Source organism: Meleagris gallopavo, chromosome 13 (assembly GCF_905368555.1).
Source record: "Meleagris gallopavo chromosome 13, MGAL_WU_HG_1.1, whole genome shotgun sequence".
Taxonomy (NCBI): domain Eukaryota; kingdom Metazoa; phylum Chordata; class Aves; order Galliformes; family Phasianidae; genus Meleagris; species Meleagris gallopavo.
This window is the reverse complement of record NC_139416.1, coordinates 541,721-563,823: the sequence shown is the minus strand read 5'-3', so window position 1 is coordinate 563,823 and position 22,103 is coordinate 541,721. Positions and strand designations below refer to the sequence as shown.

The 22,103-nt window shown below is 47.5% G+C and overlaps 1 protein-coding gene across 1 annotated transcript; it reads left to right on the top strand.

The window, feature by feature from the left end:
• Nucleotides 1-560: 560 nt before the first annotated feature.
• On the top strand, nt 561-21,240 carry AMFR (autocrine motility factor receptor). Its single transcript, XM_085235318.1, has 14 exons — nt 561-845; nt 1,123-1,215; nt 2,380-2,544; nt 4,139-4,291; nt 7,368-7,408; nt 8,138-8,270; nt 8,789-8,922; nt 10,585-10,695; nt 12,565-12,755; nt 13,235-13,338; nt 15,011-15,145; nt 16,193-16,273; nt 18,218-18,402; nt 19,713-21,240. Exons 1-14 carry the CDS (start codon nt 654-656, stop codon nt 19,858-19,860), a joined length of 1,866 nt encoding a protein of 621 aa, XP_085091444.1. The 5' UTR covers nt 561-653; the 3' UTR covers nt 19,861-21,240.
• Nucleotides 21,241-22,103: the final 863 nt, after the last annotated feature.

Here is a 22,103-nt window from a genome sequence, read left to right as displayed (position 1 = left end):
GGCACAGAGGGACTTGGCAGTGCTGTTGGCAGGTGGATGTTTGGGCTGGATGATCTCGGAGCTCTTTTCCACCCTCACGACTATACTAGGCTTTCGATACCTAAAGGGAGCCTACAGACAGGAGGGGAATCAGCTCTTTGAAAGGGTTGATAACTGCAGGACAAGGGTAAATGGTTTTAAGTTGAATGTCAGGGGGAAGTTCTTTACAGAGAGAGTGGTGAGGTGCTGGAACAACTGCCCAGAGAGGCTGTGGATGCCCCGTCCATCCCTGGAGGTGTTCAGGGCCAGGTTGGATGGGCCCTGGGCAACCTGGGCTACTGTAAAATGTGGAGGTTGGTGGCCCTGCGGCAGCTGTGCCAGCAGCTCGCTCTCGGAGAAGGCACGGTCCGTGACAGCCAAACTGGCTCTCGGCGTGAGAGCAGCGCGCCGTTCTCTCGCTGTTACCCGGCAGCAGAGCCGCACAACCCGCCCGGTGCCGCGGTGCCCCGCTCCGCTCCGCTCCGAGTCACCTCGCGCCGCTCTGCCGGAGTCCCGCCCGGTGACTCAGCGCGGCCCGGCCCCACGCGGGGCGGTGCGGAGGGGCGGTGCCGGCGGGCGGACGCGAGGCCGCAGGAAGCGGGGCTGAGAGGCGGCGGGGGCCGCGGGGCTCCGCGATGCCGCTGCTGTTCCTGGAGCGCTTTCCCTGGCCCAGCCTGCGCACGTACGCGGCGCTCAGCGGCCTGGCCCTGCTGGCCGCCGTCCTCAGCGCCCGGCGCGCCCTCGTCGCGGCCGGCGAGCAGCGTGCGGGCGGGCCGCGGGCCCTGGACGTCGCCTACTACCTGCTGTCCGACGGCCTTTGCGTCTGGGTGAGCCGGGCCGCGGGCGGGGCCGCTGCGGGCTGCGGCCGCTGTCGTCGCGCCGCTCCGGGCCGGCGGCTTCGTTTGCTGGGCGTTCCGCCGGGCCGGGTTCGCGTTTCTAGAAAGAAGCGAGGCGAGCCGCCGGCCCGAGGGCAGGCTTACGTTACGGCGGAGCCGCGCGGCGCACAAAGGCGGGCTCTGCCCGGATCGCTGCCCGGATCTCTGCCTTCCCTCCCTCCCGGAGCGGGGCGGGAGATCCGTCGCTGACCGCTTCGTTTCCGTGCAGGTGCTGGTGAACACGGCCTGCTGTGTCCTGATGCTGGTCGCTAAGCTGATCCAGCGCGTGGTGTTCGGCCCGCTGCGCGTCAGCGAGAGGCAGGTGAGGCGGCAGGGCACGCTGCAGCTCGCCGTGCTGTGTTTTCTGCCTGGGACTGCCCAGCACGAGCATAAATCAGCTTTAAAACTGATGTCAGCCCTGCTTCTTGGAGTTCCGTGTGCTGAGCGTGCTGTCTGATAGCACCCTGTGGAAAACAGTCCCCCAGGAAGTGCCCCTTCACCTTTAGCCGCTGTATCTGCAGTTATGGGTTTCCAGTTTGTTTCTGGAGAGAACTTCTCATTGTTTAATGGTATTTTGTGAGCCCGTGGTCAAAGTTGAAAACCCTTCGTGCACACTGCCAGATTGCTTACAAGCCTGCCTCAGTTCAGGGCGTTCATAACATCTGTGTTTCCTCTCTGTTCCGCTTGTGTGTGGCAGCATTTCTGCACTGCATTTCACAGTTAGGGAAGTGCCAGTGCTGCTGACTCTCATGCCTTGCTCTGTGCCCTGACTGCTGCACAAGTACGGGTGCTCTCCAGCCTCTGACATGGAGGGGATGGTTTAAGAGTGGTCAGGCATGCATGTGGCCAGGACTGAAGGCTCACACTGCTCATTACTGCACTTATCCTGGGGGAGAAGTTTTGTCAGAATGCAGCTGGAGGACCGTTACAGCCCAGGCTTTTTAACAGTGGGATCCTGCAAAAGATAAAAGCAGCAGCAATGGTTGGAATAGTAGATATTTTAAAAATAAGCATGTAAGCGTAGTTCTCTAGGAAAAATCAGGCTGTGATCACTTCTGGCATGCAGAGCTGGGGCACGTGAGGCTTTGTGAGTGGCCACGGGTCCCTCAAAGCCTGTTGTATCTGTGATTCACTCCCTTAGAGCCTCTGAGGGAAGTATATAACAAACAGGCCATTCGGTCAGGCTTTTTTTTGGTTATGCATGTTGACAGTGAGGATATGGAATTTTAACCAGTGATAATTCCCAGGTTCTCTCCTCTCTTAAAAACACAAGTGAAAAGCAGTGACTGGATTCATTCGTTTTTGGATAGGGGGAGTATGCTCAGGGAAAGGCTGGTTACTGTCACTGGTGAACCAACTCTGTCAGCATCGGGAAGGAATTCTGGGCATGTCTTAACTCTCCTTCTGGTGGTTTCATTATGTTCTTTAACAAAACGTGTGGATTGTCAGTGCTCTCTCCAAAGTAACCGAGTGTCTTTCTTTTCAGCATCTCAAGGATAAGTTCTGGAATTTCATCTTCTACAAGTTCATCTTCATTTTTGGCGTGCTCAATGTTCAGACAGTGGAAGAAGTGGTCATGTGGTGCCTCTGGTTCTCTGGGCTTGTGTTTCTTCATCTCATGGTCCAGCTCTGCAAGGATCGCTTTGAATATGTAAGTTTTGATTAAGGGCTCTCTTTTGGGGATTACAAATGTAGAGACACTGAGTTAGGATAGGTTGCAAGCAAAACATTTAGGCCTTTTCCCCACCTGAGATGCGAATGCACGCACCTTCCATTAGCTTCAAATGATTGCTTTGGAATGCTGTGTCGATCTTACTCCTTCAGTTTTCTCATCTGATAAACAGAGCTGAAGATATTTATTTTCTTCAATGAATTGCTCCTTATATATGCCCTGTAATTACTGTTGCTTAACTCTGTGTCCTGTCTTCATAGCTCTTAGTGGAGAAATCTGGAGAGCACAACTTCCCTTAGAAAGATGTCCTTTGGGACTGATCTGTAAAACCTCTTTGTGTCAATTCTGTGCTCATGTTTCAAGCTCTCTTACATCTATCTGCCCAGTGCTGAGTCCCAAAGCCTTTATGATACGTAACACAACTTTCTTCATAAGCTGTATGCAATTTCTTTTAATACCAGCAATTAATTTGGTTGGGAGACCCAGAAACTGAAAACAAGGCAAGGAATATGGAACAGGAATTTGAACAGTAAATCTTGTTCTTCAAGCATCTATAATGCAGGTGTGTTTTCCTCAGCTCCTCAGTCCTGGAATAAAAAAGTTTGAACTAAACTGAATCCACGGATTTCCTCCTGGTAGCTTTGTAGTGTCTTTATTTTGTTATTGATATCCTGTAAGGCCTGTTAATTCACAAGGAGCCGAGCACCAAATTTGAAACGAGATGGACTGGGGCTAGGGAAATTGAGACAGCAGTGAACCAGGCAGACATTGGGTAGTCTGGGCTTGTTCAGAGGGCTGCAAGAGAACAAAGTTCATGGGGGGAGAAATCCTTATTATATCCCTTCTGCCTTCAAAGCATGTATCGTAGTTCTTTGTTTGGACAAATGATACTGGTGTGATCTGCCTTGTAGACTCAGCTGGATGAGAAACTGAACGTAAACAAGGAAGAAGGAATTGGTTTTGGAACAAAACATGGCAGTCGACTTTAATCAGAGTAGGGTGAAGTTCTGGGCAACTCTTTTCCTTATCCTGTTCTTCCTGCCCTGAAAATAAGGACATGGACCCCTCTTTAGTAACTTTTGACTTGATCTAGATGTAACCTACTGTCAAGGTAGCTAGGATGATGAATATATTATATATGTTGTTGAATGAGACCATTTGCAGTAGGCTCTGTCCAGCAGTCTCTAGCTGCAGGTGAGTTTTTGGAGGGTGGTGTCTCATTTTTCCAGGATTGTTGAGTTCATCCTCAGCAGATGCTGTGGATTTGATACTGACTTCTGGGTGGTTTTATCACACAAGTGACCTAAACATTAGATCAAGTAATCAAAACGATCCCTTCTGACTTTAAAAAGCCCTGTGAATGTAAATGAAAGGGAGATGAGTGATGCCTTGTGGTGGTGTGCCCCTTTAGCTTTATTCCACAGTGCTTATTACTATGCTACATTGTTGAGGTCGTGAAACTGATTTTCTTCTGGAAATGCAAGGAAAAATTGTCTGGGGAAGTGAACATGGAGGGCAGGGAGGATGAAGTGCTAATTCAAACCTGTTATGTACTTATGTGTTTGTGCTGCAGCTGTCCTTCTCTCCGACAACACCCATGAGCAGCCACGTCAGAGTCCTGACCCTGCTTGTGGCCATGCTGCTGTCCTGCTGCGGGCTGGCAGTCGTCTGTGGTGTTATTGGCTACACCCATGGGATGCACACCTTGGCTTTCATGGCAGCAGAGGTGAGACTGCTTTCATGTGGTGTTGTTTCTGCTCTGCTTTTCAATCCTCAGCTGGGGCTGTGTGACATTTCTTGGCTCGTGGTGGGTTTTCCTTTTGTTTCCCAAAAGAAGCAGCTCCATACGAGCCTCTCTCCAGTGTTAGGATAGTTGCCAGTTGTGCATTCTTTCTCTGTTCAGAGTTTAAGCCCACAAATACTCTTTGTCTGAAGAAGGAAGTAAGATTAATCTGTGAGATGACGCTGAAATGAGATGGCAGTGCATGAAAAAATAATGGTCGTGTTTCATGAGCATTGCAAGATGGCTTAGTTGAAATGGCAGTTAGGGAGAGGGACAGAGTGTACACACAGTGTGCACGCAGTCCGTTCCCTTGAGGCTGTTTTCTATTTCATTTCTCCCTAAAAGGATCACAACTAATATCGTTTCCCTAAGGCATGCCCATTATGTTTGAACAGTTGCATCTCAGATGAGATGAGCAATTTTTGTGTGTGCACCTCTGTAAACATCAGGCTGTTTGTGAAGTACACGCCACCCCACATGTGTTTGTGGGGTGAAATCAACGTGCTTGTGATGTTATGGTTGTTGCACTCTGCCTAAGGAAATGACAAGTGAAGGGGTGGTAACCAGTGTCACTGTAACTAAGTCACGCTGGTGCATCCTTAGTTCAGATAACAAATATTGCCTAAGATCTGTTTTTCTTCTCCACTGCGTGGAATTCATACTTGGAGTTAGCAAAAACAATCAGCTGATAGCTGATTATAATCAGGTATTATGAGGATAATATGGTGCTCAGTTACTGGACACATCCGTGTGTTTTCTCTTGAGTAGGAGAACATGCTGCAGGGCTGGATTTGCAGTTCTTGAAGATTTACTGCTGTCTCTAATAGAGGGTCTTTTAATGCTGCAACTCTTATCTTGGCTCAGCAAAATGGTGTATGTGCCCCATCCCAGCATGGGGGAGGTTTATCGGGGAGAATTTCTGTTTCCAAGAGCTGCCTGCGTGGCACTTGGTGCTGATGTGTTCACTCCAGCTGTTGTTCTGCTTGTTGACAGAGGAAAGTGTAGGTGCATGGTCCTCAGCTGAGCCACAGGTCCATGCTGCCCTCTGTGCTGTGGAGGATGTATAGGAAAGGGTCTCCTGCCCTCTCCTGCTTCTCAGATCACCGAGGGCTGTGCTGGAGGCTGGGTTTGGTGGCTGTGGGTGGACTCTGGGAGGTTGTTTGGTTGTTCATTGACCTTAGTTATACTTTGGCCTGTGCAGCATCCAAGTGCAATGAATTCCATGTTTCACTCTGTGTTGTGTACACAGATGAGCTCTTCCAGTTGTTGGGACTCACCTGCCTGCTGCCATCCCTATTCCCTACTGCTATTGCCTGATACATTGGTGATGAAAAATAGCAAAGAACCGTTCCCTGTTTACTCTTCTTCCCATCACCCTTATTTTATGGACCTTTCTCCTACTCCTTCCAAGGAAAAGAATTCTTATCTTTTCTTATCTTTCCACATGGAACTTTCTAACCCTGCCCCTTCCTGCACCTTTTCAATATGCCCTGTGTGGATGACTGAGGAGTTCCTTTGACTTCAATAGCCAACACTCGTGGCAGTGGATTAAAACATTCAGGTTTCTTCCAGGTGTTGGTAGTGACACCTCGTGGTCCTCAAGCTCTCAGTAAAAGAGCATTAAAGCTCGAAGGCTGAAATGTGTTCTCTGGCTTCAAGAGGGGCCAATGTATTCTGTTTGAGTGTATCTAATGACATTAAGCTGCACTAAGCAATTCATCTTTCTCCTGACTGCAAGTGCCCACTGTGCGGTGCCTCACAGCAGTGCGTGTCAGTGTGTGGGAGCAGAACAGGCGGCTGCCTTCCCTGTGCTGCGTCCTCTGGGGAGCAGTGTGCAGAGTGGAGCAGTTTCCTCTGTGTGCCATCACTGGCAGCTCCTCAGGCCTCCAAGCTGGGTCTCTGCTGGTGTAGCACTAGCTTTCTGTGCCGTTGCCTTGCTAACCAGCACCAAGATGACTTGGCAGCAGAACGGTGGATTGGAGGAAAGTATTGGAATGCCAGATTCCAGATGCTGACTTAGGTTTTAACCTCTTCAAAGCTGTAAAAATCTTCACATTTCCTGCTGACAAACGTCTTCCTTGCTGGAGACTTCCTGCCACGTGTCCTAGTTCTGACATCACTCTGCGCTCTGTGCTGCATCCACCCACAGCTCGGGCGGTCGTTCCGTTTCACTGCCTGTGTGGTGAGCATTGGGATGTGTTTACTTTTCCTCTGTGGTCTGCTCAAGGCTCCTCTGTAGCCAAAACCCTGAGAACAGAGTGGAGTCTCTTTCTCTACCCACATTTGGCATAGGGGGAGGTAAAAGGGGGTCTGACAGCCCCGTAGAGCAGCCTGAGTGCTGAGTTCTGTTTGGAGGAAGGTGTCTGTGCCGAGCACAGTGCACAGTGCAGGATCAGCTGCTGCTACGTTCGGAGCTGTTTCTGTGCTGTTCGATTTGTGTGTCTTATTCTGAAGCTCTTCTTCGGGCAGAATGCTTTTCATAAACAGAAAAATATTCAAAACCACTTTCATTGCTACATGGCATGTTAGTGTTTGTGAGGTTTTTATTCCGTTGCTGTGTTGAGTGCCTGCGCTGAAGGCATCCCAGCAGGCAGCTCTGCAGGCACGGTGTGCTGTCACCCCTTGTAAATCCCCTGTGCTGTGGCATCTCCTGGCATCTGCTAGCTGTGGGGAGCTGTGGGCAGGCTGGGGGTTCATCCTGTCCCTCTGCTCCCATGATATGGCACAACAAAGGGCCACACAGCTGAGCGGGGTGATGGGGCTGAGGTTCCTCCGTGGCAAAGTGCTTAGGTCATCCAGAAACACACCTTTCTGGTGGTTTGTCTTCAGACTGCTGTTTTCCTGCATTTTCTGTACCCAGTTATGTTCTGAGCTCTTAACCTAGAGAGGTTATCACAGGTACATTGTGCACACAGCTGTTTCACAGGACTTCAGGCTGCTCTGAACGCACCGTGTGCTTCAGCACTCGGCACAGCTAACCAGGCCGAGCCCTGCTAACATCTTGTTTCCTCTTTTGCAGTCTCTGCTGGTGACAGTCAGAACTGCTCATGTGATTTTGCGGTGAGTACTCCTGTGATGGTTGCTCAAGAAGTTTGTGCATGTGGTATGGATGTAAGAACTGTATGCAGTCACCTCGCTGCATTGCAAATGTGTATTGGGATGGGCCCCTCCTGCTTTGGAAACAGAAGTTCTACAGTACGTGGATCGCTTTAGAGGCTGCTAATAGAGCAGTGCTTAAGACCTGGATTAAAATGGATTGGAGCTGCTGTTTGGAGATTGATTTATGCTCCTTGATACCATCGTATGGTGTTTCTTTTAAGATCCTAATCTCTCTAACTTTTGCTCTAAAGAAGTAGCATGCTCATGCATCTGCAGGGCGTATATAGGGTATGACATAAAGAGCAAAGGCTCTTTGTCCACGTCACTGCCAGCATTCTGGGTCTGTCATTAAGTTGTAATGCCTCACCTGAGACACAGCTCAGAGGCTGAGCAACATGGGTCTGCAGCATGCAGTACTACTATGTCAAAAGTGGCTGTAAGAGCACGCAGGAGTTTAGTGAACACCGTTGTACCTTCTGCTGGGGCCTGTAGTGCCAGTGTGGGCTGAGCACTGGCCCACACTCCTTTTTGCCTTTGTCAGATATTGCTGTTTGAAACCAGTAAAATTAGAGAAAACAAAAAAAGTGTTGGGCCTAGAAAGGGCAAAGAATCCAAATCCAGAAGATAAATAGCTTAGAGATTTTAGCTAATGAAAACCAGCAGGTAACGTTAGTGTCTGTGCTCTTGCAGATACGTAATTCATCTCTGGGATCTCAACCATGAAGGAACGTGGGAAGGTAAAGGCACATACGTGTACTACACGGATTTCGTCATGGAGCTGACCTTGCTGTCGCTGGACTTGATGCATCATATCCATATGCTGGTATGGAGTGCTGCAGATAATGCTGAGTACCTTGCCTTAAAGCAGTGGGTGCTGGGTATTTCAAATATGTATTTTTGTTTTGCTTATTTCGTGAGCCAGCTGTTGTAGAGAAGTTCAGTAAAAGAAGAGGAAAGTGTAGCATAGGGCTTCTGGCATTCTTTCCTCCTGTGTAATTGCAATCTTCATAAATAACTTCGTTATGGAGTATTAACTACTGTGTAATTACCTGTTTAATTGGCTTTATTATTGAGCAATCAGACGGAATTATTTTTACTGGCAGCAGAGGGCATTCAGACAAACAGGGCTCCATTTCTCCTGGTTGTGAATGCTGTGCTGCTCAGGTTGTGTTTGAGAGGGTGAAGAGCAGCAGTTCCTGTGAACAAGCATGGTTAGTTTGAATGTTCTTAACAGAAGAACTGATTTCCTGGGTTCTTGTTCTTTTAAGAACAGGTGAAGTTGCTTGTGGCTGCCTTCTGGTTCCCACTTCTGATCGCCGTTGTTGTTTTCTTTCCCCAAAGCTGTTTGGCAATATCTGGCTGTCGATGGCAAGCCTGGTGATCTTCATGCAGCTGCGCTACCTGTTCCATGAGGTGCAGCGAAGGATTCGGCGGCACAAGAACTACCTGCGTGTGGTTGGAAACATGGAGGCCCGGTGAGCTGCCTGCTCTGGGGTGCACATTGTGCCGTGGGGAGAGGAGCCCAGACAAGAAATGGGGGTTCTCTTACGTTCCTTTGATACACGATGGCCTGTTGTGAGCTGGAGAGATACTGTATTCCAAATCCTGCTCTGAAATCTTCCTGCTCTAGAGGGTGTGTTTGTATAAGGTCTTTGCTTCCATTGTACTTGTGACGAGGGACTCTGTCTCAGTTTAACAGATACATAGGGCTGGCTTTTACCAGACATCCTGCTTTTGTACAAGTAATGCTGGTTACAAGTGAACTCTCCAGTCCAGAATTTCTTCTGTTTGCCCTCAATGTACTGCCCTAGGTGATAGGGATGATGTAAGGTCTGCACAGCTCAGCCTGCTTCGTGTATTGGCTTTGGTTCTGATGGAAATTTATGCTTCTAATTTCCTCAGGCCGTGTCGTTCAGGTACTGCCTGAAATTTAATCAAAATATTAATTAAAAAAAAATCTGTTCATGAAACGTGAGGCCAACTTCAAGCCAGCTGTATACCTGGAGCAGAGCTGAAAGCCGTTCAGGATTACTTTAGGCCATCCCCCTGTACCAAGACAACGTAGAGAAGTGGAGAGGCCTGCTAAGAACTAAGAGTGTGCCAGGTGCTGCTCCATCTCTGATCCAATGTTGTCATAGCTCAGCTGTGTCCTCAGTAAAATGAAGAGCAGCGGGGAGTTTTTCTGTACGTTGCTGTACCATTTTCATTTTAGACTCCGGTGGATTTGACCAGCTCTGATGCCTGCTGCTGTGCTCTAGGTAGAGAGAACAGTCTTCCCTGGAGCTTCCCAGTGTTTTCTTTGCAAAAGGTTGTTATAAAAAGTGTTGTTATACCAGGTTTAGAGCTGCATAGCCAAGTTTATCCACAGTGCGATATTTCTTTTCGGTAATGCAGCTGCTGAACCCTTTACATTGCTCTCAAAGCCGTTTTGAGTTGCAAATATTTTGGGCATCTTGTCTGAGTGACTTAATGTTTTGTCATCATCTTGATTGTTTTGGAAAAACTGTGTTCTGGCTTCTTAATGAATCTGCCAGCATGCAAGCTGGCTTTGTGTGTTTGTGTAGTTGGTTTTCAGGTGTGTTTCACAGTAGCAGTGCTGCAAACTATTGTTGTGCCCCTCATCTCTGTACTGTCTGTTTGTCTTTGGGTACTGTGCAATAGATACTTGCATGGCACTGTAGTTTAAATATATAATAATTCAAAGACAAGTAGAGGTTGGTGAAATCTGAGGGCAAAATTTGTCAAGCCATAAGTACTTCGGATCCCAGGAAGACATTTTAATGGGTACAGCTATTAAAGCTCATTTAGAAAAATGACATAAGCCAGATCTATACAGGTTATAACTTGAGGTTCTCAACCTAATGATCATACTCCTCGGAGCAATAAGTCAGAGCTATTTGAGCTTAGGGTGTATGCAAGATGTGCCAAAACAAACTCTGTAAGAAAGCATGGGAGGGACGTGTATGAGTTTTCTTTACAGTATGAGTTCTAGTTATGGAAAAGATAACAAACATCCTGGCACGCCTCCCCCAAGGAAAAATGAACGTGGAAGGTAAGGTTTCCTCAGCACAGAATTCTCAAGGCAGAAGGCTGTGCTGGGTTGGGATAATCATTACTTCTGTCTCTTCCTTTCATAGGTTTGCAGTTGCAACACCTGAGGAGCTAGCAGTCAATAATGATGACTGTGCCATCTGCTGGGACTCCATGCAGTCCGCGAGGAAGCTCCCCTGCGGCCACCTCTTCCACAAGTAGGTTGTTGGGGCTGCAGGGCCTGGGGAGAGGGGTTATGTGGGCAAGTGTGACGCTTAGGGCAACAAGTAACCAGCGATCAGCTGAGTTGTGATTGCTTACTGCCTGGGCCCTCTTGGTCTGCTTCTAATTACAGAGCAAAAGTGGCGTTCGCTTCCGTTGCTTCCATGTTGGAGTTGTTTCATTTGCTGCCTTCTTTCCTCTGAACTAAGAGTATATGTGTTGTCAGCTGCTGTGCAGGTAGTACTGAGTTATGGTATCTCAGCTGCAAGTCTGTACCCTGCCTTGCTGTGGAAATACTTGGTAAAATAGGCTTTCTTTTTTTCCCCTCCATCTCAGTCTTTGCTTCTTCCATGAGCACATGTTGGTTTTCAGGCAATGAAGAAAAATTGGAGTTAGATTCTTGCGTTCTCTTCAGATACCAACTTCAAGGAGAAAAATAGCACATACTCTTTGTACAGCACATCTTTACGTGGTGATGAATGTTCCAGGACAGTTTGTGGAGGTCTCGTCTAATTAGATGGTTTTGTTGGGGTCTGAGTCCCTCAGGGGTGTGAATGAAAGAGGTTAAACAACCAGCTGGGGAGGTCACTGGCACTGCTAGTTGGGCTGGGAAGCTCTTCACCAGAGGATCATTCTCTGCACTGTTTCTTGCACTTGGTAGTGAGTGACAGTAAGTGCTAGTGGAGGTAGAGTGCTCCTTAGATGCACCTTTCCTTAGATCTTCTGTAGCAGTACATGCATCTTTACATTTTTTCTTTAAGATAAAAGGAGGTATGGGGCTGAAGGTGGGAGTTTCTGAAGTGTCGTTTGGTTAAGTGCACGGTCACTTAAATTCTCCCTGTGCTGTCATCTGAGCAGGTTCTTTTCTGCAAACAGCTTTTTATTTTTCTGGTAACTGTCAGAGCAGAGGTTAGAATCCGTGTGCTAATTTGTTGTCATTTGTGACAGCCTTGCCATAAATATTTATCTGTGTTCCAAGAAGTCTCTAATGAGATAATTTGCCACAGTAGCAAAAACTCCTCTTCCAGTGCTGCTGAATCAATGAATATTTAATCGCCTCCTGAGTACTTGAGAAGCACAGGGTCTCCTCATCAGAAATTTATCTTTTCTGTATCTGAAATGACCCTTTTGTATTTTTTTTCTCGGAAGCTCGATTACCTTTACCTCACTGGTGCTCCTAGGGAGGGAACGTATCACACTGGATGACTTTAGCTTGTATGTCAAAAATAGGTTAACCCACAGCTCAGCTCTGAGTGCTCAAACCTGCATTTCAAACACCTCTCTCTTTCTGCAAGACAGCAAATGTTCAGAATTAGGAGATCGTTGCAGTGGCAGATGCTGGTTTGTATTCATGTATTTATAAAGTTCCACAGTTGTACTCAATGTGATGGTTTGGCTCATGACTTTTTTCAGAAATACTTCAGAACTATGAAGGTTCCTATCCACATCACTCTGGCAGAACTGCTATGAACATTTATCCATGTCTTTTAAATATTTGCCCAGTTGCCATTTGCCCTTTTTCAGCTTGAGATGGTGAGAGAAAAGGCACTTTGTTCCCTCTTTCCAGGCTGAACTTGCTTGTTTTGAGCTAGACAGGCATCGTGCTTGCACTGGTTGAGTTTGAGCTAAATCTGCAAGCTTGTTTATAAAACCTGCAGCACTTGAGTATTTTCAGCTGGAAGGAAAAGGAACACAGCCAGTCATTGGGAGATCATCAGACATACCTTGCAAATGATCTCTGAGCAGTCTGTGTGCACTTGTTAATGCTCTGAACAGAATATGCTGCAGCTACTGGGGGTACTTGTGATAATGATGCCTTGGAAAATTGCTGCAAACTCACCATAATGTTGCTGTGTTCCTGTTAGCTCCTGTCTGCGATCCTGGCTGGAACAAGACACATCTTGCCCGACGTGCAGAATGTCTCTTAATATCACTGACAGCCATCACGTGAGAGAGGATCACCAGAGGGAGAATCTAGATGAGAACCTGGTCCCTGTGGCAGTAGCAGAAGGCAGACCACGCTTGAACCAGCACAATCACTTCTTCCACTTTGATGGTGAGTTGAGCAGATCTGACATCTGATGCTGCTGACCAAAAAAACAGAGGGAACAGCCTTCTATAGGAGAGCATTCTTTGTTTCTGTGGTGCAGGCCAGTTGGACCTGACCCACTCTGGGACCAGTTTCAGCTTGGTTAGAAACAGCCCTGTTTTTAGTAAAATTGCTGGAGTTATCTGTATTCCAGAACTGAATCTGGTTCTGGATTATTTTAATTTTCCATCTAATGGGAAAAGAGAGTCTTGTTTTCATGATCGTCCTCTAGCCCTCAGCTTGTTAAGCCTCTGTGACAGCATCTGTTAGGAGCAGTCACTGATCTGCTGCAGCCATCTCCATCCATAGGGAAGACTGCAGTGAGAACTCCCTGTTTGTACCCTGTGGAAACACGGTTACATGCATTAAATACACGTAGAAGTACTTTGCCTGTTGAGAATCTCTTGCACGCATGCCTGACTTCCCTTGTGATTTCTTATCCTTAGGCTCTCGAATTGCCAGCTGGCTGCCCAGTTTTTCAGTAGAAGTGATGCATACTACCAATATCCTTGGTATCACACAAGCCAGCAACTCCCAGCTCAATGCTATGGTAAGGCTGCTTGGCTGATTTGGACCTCAGCCTTCCTGTTTGTGCTGTGGGGGGAAAGGGGTGCATGTGGATAGAGAACAGAAGGGGAAGGAAGTCAGAGCAGTGCTTGGGTGCTACATGGAAGTTATCTTCTGAGTGAGAAGCTTCATTTCAATGAAGGTAGGGCTGTGGGGTGTTCTGGATGTGTGAACACAAAGGATAAATAAGTGATGGAGAAAAATTGCATGTACTTTCTGTGGGATGTAGGTGTAGATGGGTAGACCTTTTCTTAGCTTGCTTGATGTGACTTTAGCTTTCCTTTAGTACTCGGCTTCACTCACAGCTTGTAGTAGCTTAGGGTCAGAGTAATCAGAAAATTCAGTTGTTAGTTGGTTAAGTGGCTCACTGACTCACTCACAACTGACTTACTGATTCCTGACGATGGAAGGAATGCTGAGGATGAAGTCCCAGGTTTGACCATGAGTAAGCTCTCTACTGTAGTACAAGAAGAGAAGGAGGTGGTGGAATTTCTTTAGTTTGAGAAGTGGCATTTCCTTTGAGTTCTTCGGGCTGTTGTGTGCTGTATGTCAGTGAGTGCTCAGTGAGGTATCATGGGGAGGTGACAGAGCTTTCCCAGTGCGAGACCTCTCCAAGCCTTCACGATTGTTTAAGCCTCGATAGGATAAGGACACAATTGTTTGGAGGCTTGGAGTCAGGGGTTGGGAAGGTGTTGGCAGATCTTAAGTGGAATACGCAGGGACTCTAAAGTCAGCTTAGGTTTTTTTAATGGACAGAATGACACAAATGGGCTTTTATTAAGGATGAGTAATGATTTAATGCTGCATTATTCAAAGTATCAACATATTGAAATGTCTGCTTTAATGGAAAGGCAAAGTTAGCAAACCACTGAGGTGTTACACATTTTTAGTAGAAATGAAGCAAAGTTCTTTGTGTTAATGAATAAAACCCTAGGGAAGTATTTCACAAGAAAGACCAGAGGCTGAAATGCTATGTCAGTTGTTTTGGTCACACATAGGTACAACAGAGAGTGAAGTTTGCTGCAGTTGGTTGTGTTTCAACACTCTGTCAGCTGGTGCAGTTTTTTGCTTTGCTTTTCAAACTCCTTGTACTCAGTTTTATTTGTTGTGCTCAGTTTTTTCCCCTGTAACTTTCAGAGCTTTCTGAAACTGTGTGAAAGCTGGTCTGTAAGCAGAGTGGCAGGAGAGAGTATGTGATTAAAACCTCTTGCACGTGTCCTTACCATCTTGGGATGCATCTGGGACAGAGAAAAATGATTTTATTTAGGTGGCTTTTTTAATGTTAGCTAACTTTCAGTCATGCCTGAATTTTGTATACATTTTTATTAACGGTGCTGTCACAAAATAAGGGTTGGGAATCTTTTGAAGCCTTTATCTACATGCCTCTTGGAGTAGGAATGTACATTTTCAGGACCATGTGGTGCCTCCATAGGAGTTGTAGTTTTGCTGTTGGCTTCAGCGGAGTCAAAGTATTGCCCTGCCAGTAAATCACTGCCAGAATGGGTTTTTGTTCCCTTCATTTTTTTTCTTCCTGCACATGAGTTATTATAACCTAAACTTTGAGCTGTTCCTTTTTTTTCCTGTTTGCAGTAAGACACTTACCAGCTAATTTTCTATATCCCTAATACTGCCTGTACAAACCTTGCTTTCTCCAGGCTCACCAGATTCAGGAGATGTTCCCTCAGGTTCCTTACCACGTAGTCCTGCAGGATCTGCAGCTGACCCGTTCTGTAGAGATAACCACCGACAACATCTTGGAAGGGCGCATCCAGGTGCCTTTCCCCACACAGGTAAGTCAGGAGACTGTGCACCTAACATGTCTGTCTTACATATGGACTGAGCTTGTAGGGGTGAGTGGCATCAGGTATAGGCACAGTGAACCCAGTTTAGCTCAGTGCAGTGTTACTCTTCAGATTTTACCTGAAGATGTTGCAGTTGGAAGATGCAGACCAGTTTTGGCTGTCTGGCATGTGTTGTACCTTCATGTTGCAGTGTCTGACTTAATCTGAACATCTCACTGTTGTGTATGGTTGAGGTGTAGGCATCTGTTCCTTGCCATAGCTCTTGAAAGGGCCTTTTGATGTGCTAGGATGGCTCTCAGCTGTGCTTTAGCGTTGTCCATGTTTAATGCAGGACACTTTCTTTATGTGGGAAAGCTGAAGACAGTCACCAGTGGGCTGTAGGCTGTCCCTGGTGGTGTCATTGGGCTGCAGGATGCATCGAGTGCTTTCCTATGCAATCTCAAATGCATGATGGAGTGCCAAATGCTTGTGAAAAAATACTTTGGGGTTAGTTTTTCCTTTGTCTGGAGCTCCATAAATGCAGTATATTCAGTCACATATCAAACATGTGTATTAAAAATGTCCTAGCTGGAGACAAATATTTGTTCAGTGAAAGCAGCAGTTCTCTGTTGCTTGTGTGCAGAAGCTTTAGAACATTTCCAGGTGATTTCTCTGCTGACAGATGATTGAATCGTACCACTTAGGAAAATTTTCCACAAAGAAAGTAGATGGCAGAAGCATGCCTTGTTCTTAATTAGTGATAGCACATCTCAGTAAAGCAGTCTGGGGACAACGGTTCTGCTAATGAGGATATTGAATTCTGCTGTGTGCACACCAGATCGTGCTGTTATTTGGAGTGCAGTTTCAGCCTGCGTGCGAGGAAGCAGAGAGAATTCTCTTTCAGCACAGTGCTTTCTGTGCATTGCTAACGGATCTGTTTCTAAATGGAGCACAACACATGATGCTGCAGAAGGCAGAGTTTGAATGTGTTTACAGGGCTTGTTTTGGTTTTGTTATTGCACAGGCTGCATTAAACCTGTGATGTTTGTGTTTCAGCGTGCAGAGGCTGTTAGACCTGCTGCTAGCAGTTCTGTGGAACGGCACAGCACTGACCAGGACACTGGGACAGTCACCCAGGTAATGTGGTAAATCCTAGATGGAGTCCAGCAGGGGGCCACAAAGATGATGAAGGCCTGGAGCATCTCCTGTGTGAGGAAAGGCTGACACACCTGGGTTGGTTTAGCCTAGAGGAGGCTGAGAGAGGAGCTTATCAATGCTTATAAATGTGTAAAGCAAGGGGGCAAGTGGATGAGGTCAGACTCTTTTCAGTGGTGTGTAGTGATAGGCCAAGGGGCAGCGACCAAAAACTGGAGCAGAGGAAGTTCCTCACAAATATGTGGAAGAACTTCTTCACCGTGGGGTGACAGAGCCCTGGAACAGCCTGCTCAGGGACGTGGTAGAGATACTTTGGAAATACTCAGGACGCAGCTGTATGCCCATCTGTGTAGCCTGCTGTACGAGCTGCTTCAGCAGGGGATTGGACTCAGTGAGCTCTGGAGGTGCCTTCCAGCCCCCGCAGTTCTGCGGTGGTGTGGGGACTCCTGTTGCTGCTGTCCTGCAGCAGTTTTGCTCCTGCAGGAATTTTACATACACCACAGTCCAAACATAGTGCAGATGTTCTTGGCACAGAAATACTGCTCTGCTGCTGATGACCCTGCTACAGAGGAGCTGTGTTGGGAGGTCTTTGCGTTTGAACTCTGGCAGGGCAGCAGATGAGTGGTTTTCCAGGGATGCCAGGCCAAACCAGCAGCTCTGTGCATTCAGTGTTCTGTTCAGCTGGTGTAGGACAAGCTGAACATCCCTGTTACACAGCCACAGAGACAAACCTGGGAGAGAAACCTGCTTAGCTCCCTTCTGTTGGTGCTTCTGTTGCTGAGAGACTTGGGAGCATAGGGGCATTTTCTAGGAGACTCCTGTCTATTTTCTGTCTCTTCAGTTTTGCTCTCAGTGTTTAACCAAGCACGTGGTGTATTGTAGATGTTCTCTTTCTTCTTGCCAGGAGAACATATTGCTGTGGTCAGTCAAACTCTTGTCTGTTTGGAAAGATCTAGCAGCAAACAAGCTACTGCAGCAAATTGCACATAATTTAGTAAGAAGCTTTCTAAATGCAAAAGGGAAGGGATATCAGAAGCCCTCGTCATTGCCTGTGGGTGAGACTTGCGTTTCCAAATAATGGATAGATGCAACTTCACACCTTATGTCAGCCACTGAGAGGGAGTGAGGTGGTTCTTGTTGCTTTGTGCTTCAGATTTAGAGTAGGTTTTACAAGCACTCAATCTTTTATGTCCACTTAGGATCTTTGGTAGATGTCCAACATCGTGGCAAATGCATGGGAGTTCTCCTTGTTGGCAGTTGTTAGGGGAGCTCGCATGCACAAAGAGAAACACCTTTTGTCATGACTGAGCTGGGCTTTCCTCTGTGTCATGTTATGCCTTAATTCCATCTAGAATTCAGAGAACTTAAGATGGAGATAGGGATACCTTTCCCCCAAATTCTGCTGGTGGCTTTGGGGATTCTGTGCTGATACAAAGTGAGGGCAGTTTGGGGATGTGCTGTTGGCAGTGCCAGTGCACGGTGCTTGGTGTGCTGCACATCCTCTTTGTGAATACATTTGCCATTCCTTCTTTACTTTTGCACTGCTGATCTAGTCAGCTCTCCAGAATCTAACTACATCAAGAGCCCTGTTTTCAGAGAGCATTAATTACGAGTAATTAATCTTTATGTCTCTGAGATCCCTTCCACGCACGGTGTGCGAGGCGCAGTTATGAGAATACAGCTCTTTGAACGTGGTTTGGATGAGCTTTGTTCTGTATTTCAGCTGCGGTTTTCAAAGCAGGCCAGGGGATGGGGTGCAGCAGGTAAAAGCCTAGCTTTTTTCAGTGCCTCAGAAAGTGGCAGCTCTTTGCAGCTTGTTAGTTTGATGCAAAGAAGCCCTGTTGGCAAGTTTTGCACAGACTTGAGACTTTTATTTTAGTTGAAATAAAATCCTCTTTTCCTAATTCCCCCCTCTTTTTCTCTTAGACCAAAAGAGTGCCACTTGAACTCAACTCAAGACTGGAAGAAATGGGAGAACTGAGCGAAGTGGAGGCAGAACCCAGTGAAGAAGAAGATTTTGAAGCCAGGGGAAGTCGCTTTTCAAAGTCAGCTGATGAGAGGCAGCGCATGTTGGTTCAGCGGAAGGAGGACTTGTTGCAGCAAGCTCGAAAGTATGTTCCTTCCTAAAGCTTCAGCCTGGCCACTCGGTTTTAATCTCCCAGAATGGCTGTCACATGGATTATGACCACTTAAAGTCTGGAGTGGTGTAAAGAGTATTAAGAAGGATGAATACATTGCTGCAGCACGCTCAGGTGCTCCTTAAGACCAGTGCCTCTGATAAACCCAGTTCTGAAACAGCATCTTGCGTTGCAGCATGCATGTGGCTTCCCAAGATGATTAGATGATCCAAAGCTCTTCCAATCATAGGGTGATTTCTCCAGCTTCACCGAGCTTTAGTTTGAGCTTCTAGTAAGTGAGGAAACACTGGTTGTGCTGAGTTTCCTAGTACACTTCTAGCTAATCTCCCTGCCTAAGCGTCAGCCTGTGCTGTGCGCTGTTGCAGCTGAGTTCACTGTCAGGCACTGCTTTCCAAATACCGAGCAAGAGCAAGTACTGAGCTGTGTAGGGCTGACAGACCAGAAGAGCTTCTGATTAACAAGTCAGCACTGCCAAAGTGAGCGTGGCTAGCTGTTTCTTCCAACTCAACTAGAATTGCACGTAGAATCTTATTTTACATGAGTTATAGTCACACTAGATAACTTTACTAGAATCTAGTTGATGGTTTAAAAAAAAAAGAAAGGAAAAGCATTTTGGAGCTTTAGATAGAATTCTAGAATTGCTCAGGTTGGAAAAGACCTTAAAGATCATCAAGTCCAATTAGCATTTGTAACCAGCGTTATCCGTTTTTATGTTAGAGAGACTGCTGAAAGGGCCAACAAAAACACACTGAAATGCCTTCATATGTATAACTGGGAGATATGGTGCCTTCTGAGTGATTGTAAATAGGCTCCTGGAACCATTTTCTTTCTTTGAAAAATGACGTGTAGTGAGACAGAAGCATTTTTGACTTTCTAGTTTTCTCATTCCTTTCCTGCGTTGAAGAGCTGTGGAATTGCCAACCGCTGTGTTTTGTCTCTAAGCACAGACATGTACCAGGCTGTTATCTCCGGGAGCTGCTTCCTTGCATTGTTGCATGATGTGGCACTTTGCAGCCCCAGTGCCCACCTGCCAGTGCCTTCCTTGTCCTCAGTGAGGGAGCTGCAGGTGCTGCCTGCACTTACCCGTGGTGCAGCGGTGGGACCCAGTCAGTAACTCAGCACAGGTCTCAGTGTCACACTCAGTCATCAGTGTGCCCATGCAAAGTATTTTCCACCTTTCGGCGTGCTCCAGCTCCCGCCTTGTTTCCTGAACGCACAGACCATTTTCTGGAGCCCAGCTGAGGTTGGGCTGCTGTCACTCATCTCCCTTTCTCCTCCTGCAGGCGGTACTTGAACAAAACCTCAGATGAAGAGCTGAGCACGGAGAAGCCCTCAGTGTCTGAGGGAGCCTCTGCTGACCCGGTCACACTGCGCCGCAGGACGCTGGCAGCCGCCGCCGAGCGGAGACTGCAGATGCAGCAGAACTCATAGCACTCACTGCTTCTCCTTCCTCCTCCTCGTGAGCAATGTTGAATAAAAGAAATGAAATACAAAAACCCCTGCGCTTTCTATACCAGCAGGAAAGTGTCACTTCAGAGTTCAGCTAGGTGTGCTGCCGAGTGAGCTGGCTGCCGCTCTGCTGTATAAAGCATGTGGTCTAATCATGTTTGGACAGCTGACAAATTAACCTTTTTTGTAATATTTTCTATGTGACGTTGATCCCCTCCACAGACAAAGGCAATCTGTAAACCACTGATGTGATTCACCTGACTGCACAGCAGAAACTGAGGGAGATGAGTTTGAATTGAGAAGCTGTGGGTGCAGGTCAGAGGGCACTGGAATGGTCATCCTGAGGCCAGGGAGAGTGGCTGCAAGAGGGGAAGGAAGCACAGGGATTGGCAGCAAACCCTGTTAGGTAAGTAGCTGCTCTCAGCTCACCTCCAGAGCAAAGGCAGGAGCTGTGTCAGCTGGCTGCAGTGCTGCTGTGTACTGCTGGAAAGTCCGTTCGTAGGCAGGTGGAAGCTGTCAGGCAACATAACATAGGAAAAAATGGAATTGTTAATTGTGCAGCGATGCTCTAATTCACAGTGATTCCAGCATACAGCACTTTGTTCACCATTGCTGGGCTCTTGGCACTGGCAGGCCTGTAGTTCTGCTCACTCCCCAGGGCTGTGCTATTTTCTTGTTAGAGCCAGAAAGAAGTGAGAAGCGGGGAGGAATGGAGTGGGGAAGAGGGGGCACAGGGGAGACTGCAGCCCCCAGAATTCAGTGTTAACAAAAGCTGATGGAATCCCGTTGAGGAGCCCACCTGTTTTGGACTGCAGAGCAACACGGACTTCAAGGCAGAGGCTGGAGGTAGCTCTGATATCGCGCTTTTAATTTCGTTGTTAACCCCACAACTCCACCATGAGACACAAGCACCGGGGCAGATGGCCCTTAGGCACCTTGCAGCCCCATCTGCTCACCTGGGATTTTTCTAGAGAATTTCTGGCCCGCATACACCCAGAACCAGCAATGCTAGCTTGCATAGTGGGATTTTACACAGCTGCGACTTAACTGTCAAATTCCTGATGAGTTCTTGTACCACTGCCCTTTAGAAGGAGCCCAGTATTATCTAGAATCGTTGGTATCTTTTTTTACTGTTGGTTTTTAGGGACGTTTAAAGGTGAATTTAACGAAAGGCGTTGTGTTGATGTTTAGGTGAAAGTAATTTATTGCCGTGAAACTTTCTGGGAAGCCTTACCTTGCAATGCTGTTAGTAAACTGCCAGGATTTTATTTTTTTTTTTAGATGATTGGTTTTGCTCAGAGCACAGCTGTTTGGTTTTATTGTTTAAAAAAAATGAAATAAAATCTTGATCAGTGTTGGAAATTGTTTGCAAGTTCCTGTGTGTTCCTGTGTGAATCCAAGTGCAGTGTGGACGTGGAGATGGAAGAGAAATAATGCCTGGGGGGGACTGAAAATAAAGTGGGTTTGGGGCTGTCTAAGAGCCTGGTGGGTAGGAATAAGAGCTGTTGGGTGTGTGGACAATGCAGAGTTTGGCTGTGAGAGTGCAGAATCAGAATCATAGAATGGTTTGAGTTGGAAGAGACCCTAAAGGCCATCTGCTCACACTCCCTGCACTGAGCAGGGACACCCACAGCTCCAGCAGTGCTCACAGCCCCGTTCCCTGACCTTGGCTGTCTGCAGGGATGGGGCAGCACCAGCTCTGTGTGCAGCCTGTGCCACCGCCTCACCGCCCTGAGTGCGACGAACTTCTTCCTCAGCTCCGACCTGCATCTCCCCTCTCCGTTTCAGCCGTTCCCCGTCCTGTCACAACAGACCCTGCAGGGCCCTGAGCAGCCGCTGGGGGGCGGCCGTGCCCGCGGCTGAGCGCTCCCGCATTGCCCGGCCCGAGAGCGAGCAGGAGCTGAATCCCAGCAGGAGCGAGTGACCTGGAGGTAAAGGAGATACAGCTGAGCCAGTGAGGTCCTCTAACGGGATAGGGATGGGAATGAGATGGAAATTACGGAATCGTAATCATAGAAAGGTTTGGGTTAGACCTTAAAGCCCACCCTGCCATGGGCTGGGTGCCCCTCCAGCTCCACATCCAGCCTGGCTCTGAGCACCTCCAGGGATGGGGCACCCACTGCTCTGTGGGCAGCAGCACCGGAGCCTCACCACCCTCTGAGGGAAGGATTTCCTCCTCACATCTCACCTACATCTCTTCTCTATTTGTTTAAAGCCATTCTCCC

Excerpts from the sequence above, each read along its gene's own strand:
- AMFR (XM_085235318.1), top strand. The coding sequence starts at position 654 with ATGCCGCTGCTGTTCCTGGAGCGCTTTCCCTGGCCCAGCCTGCGCACG. Across the intron at positions 846-1,122 it reads CCGACGGCCTTTGCGTCTGG|GTGCTGGTGAACACGGCCTG; the intron begins GTGAGCCGGGCC and ends GTTTCCGTGCAG. Across the intron at positions 7,409-8,137 it reads ACTGCTCATGTGATTTTGCG|ATACGTAATTCATCTCTGGG; the intron begins GTGAGTACTCCT and ends GTGCTCTTGCAG.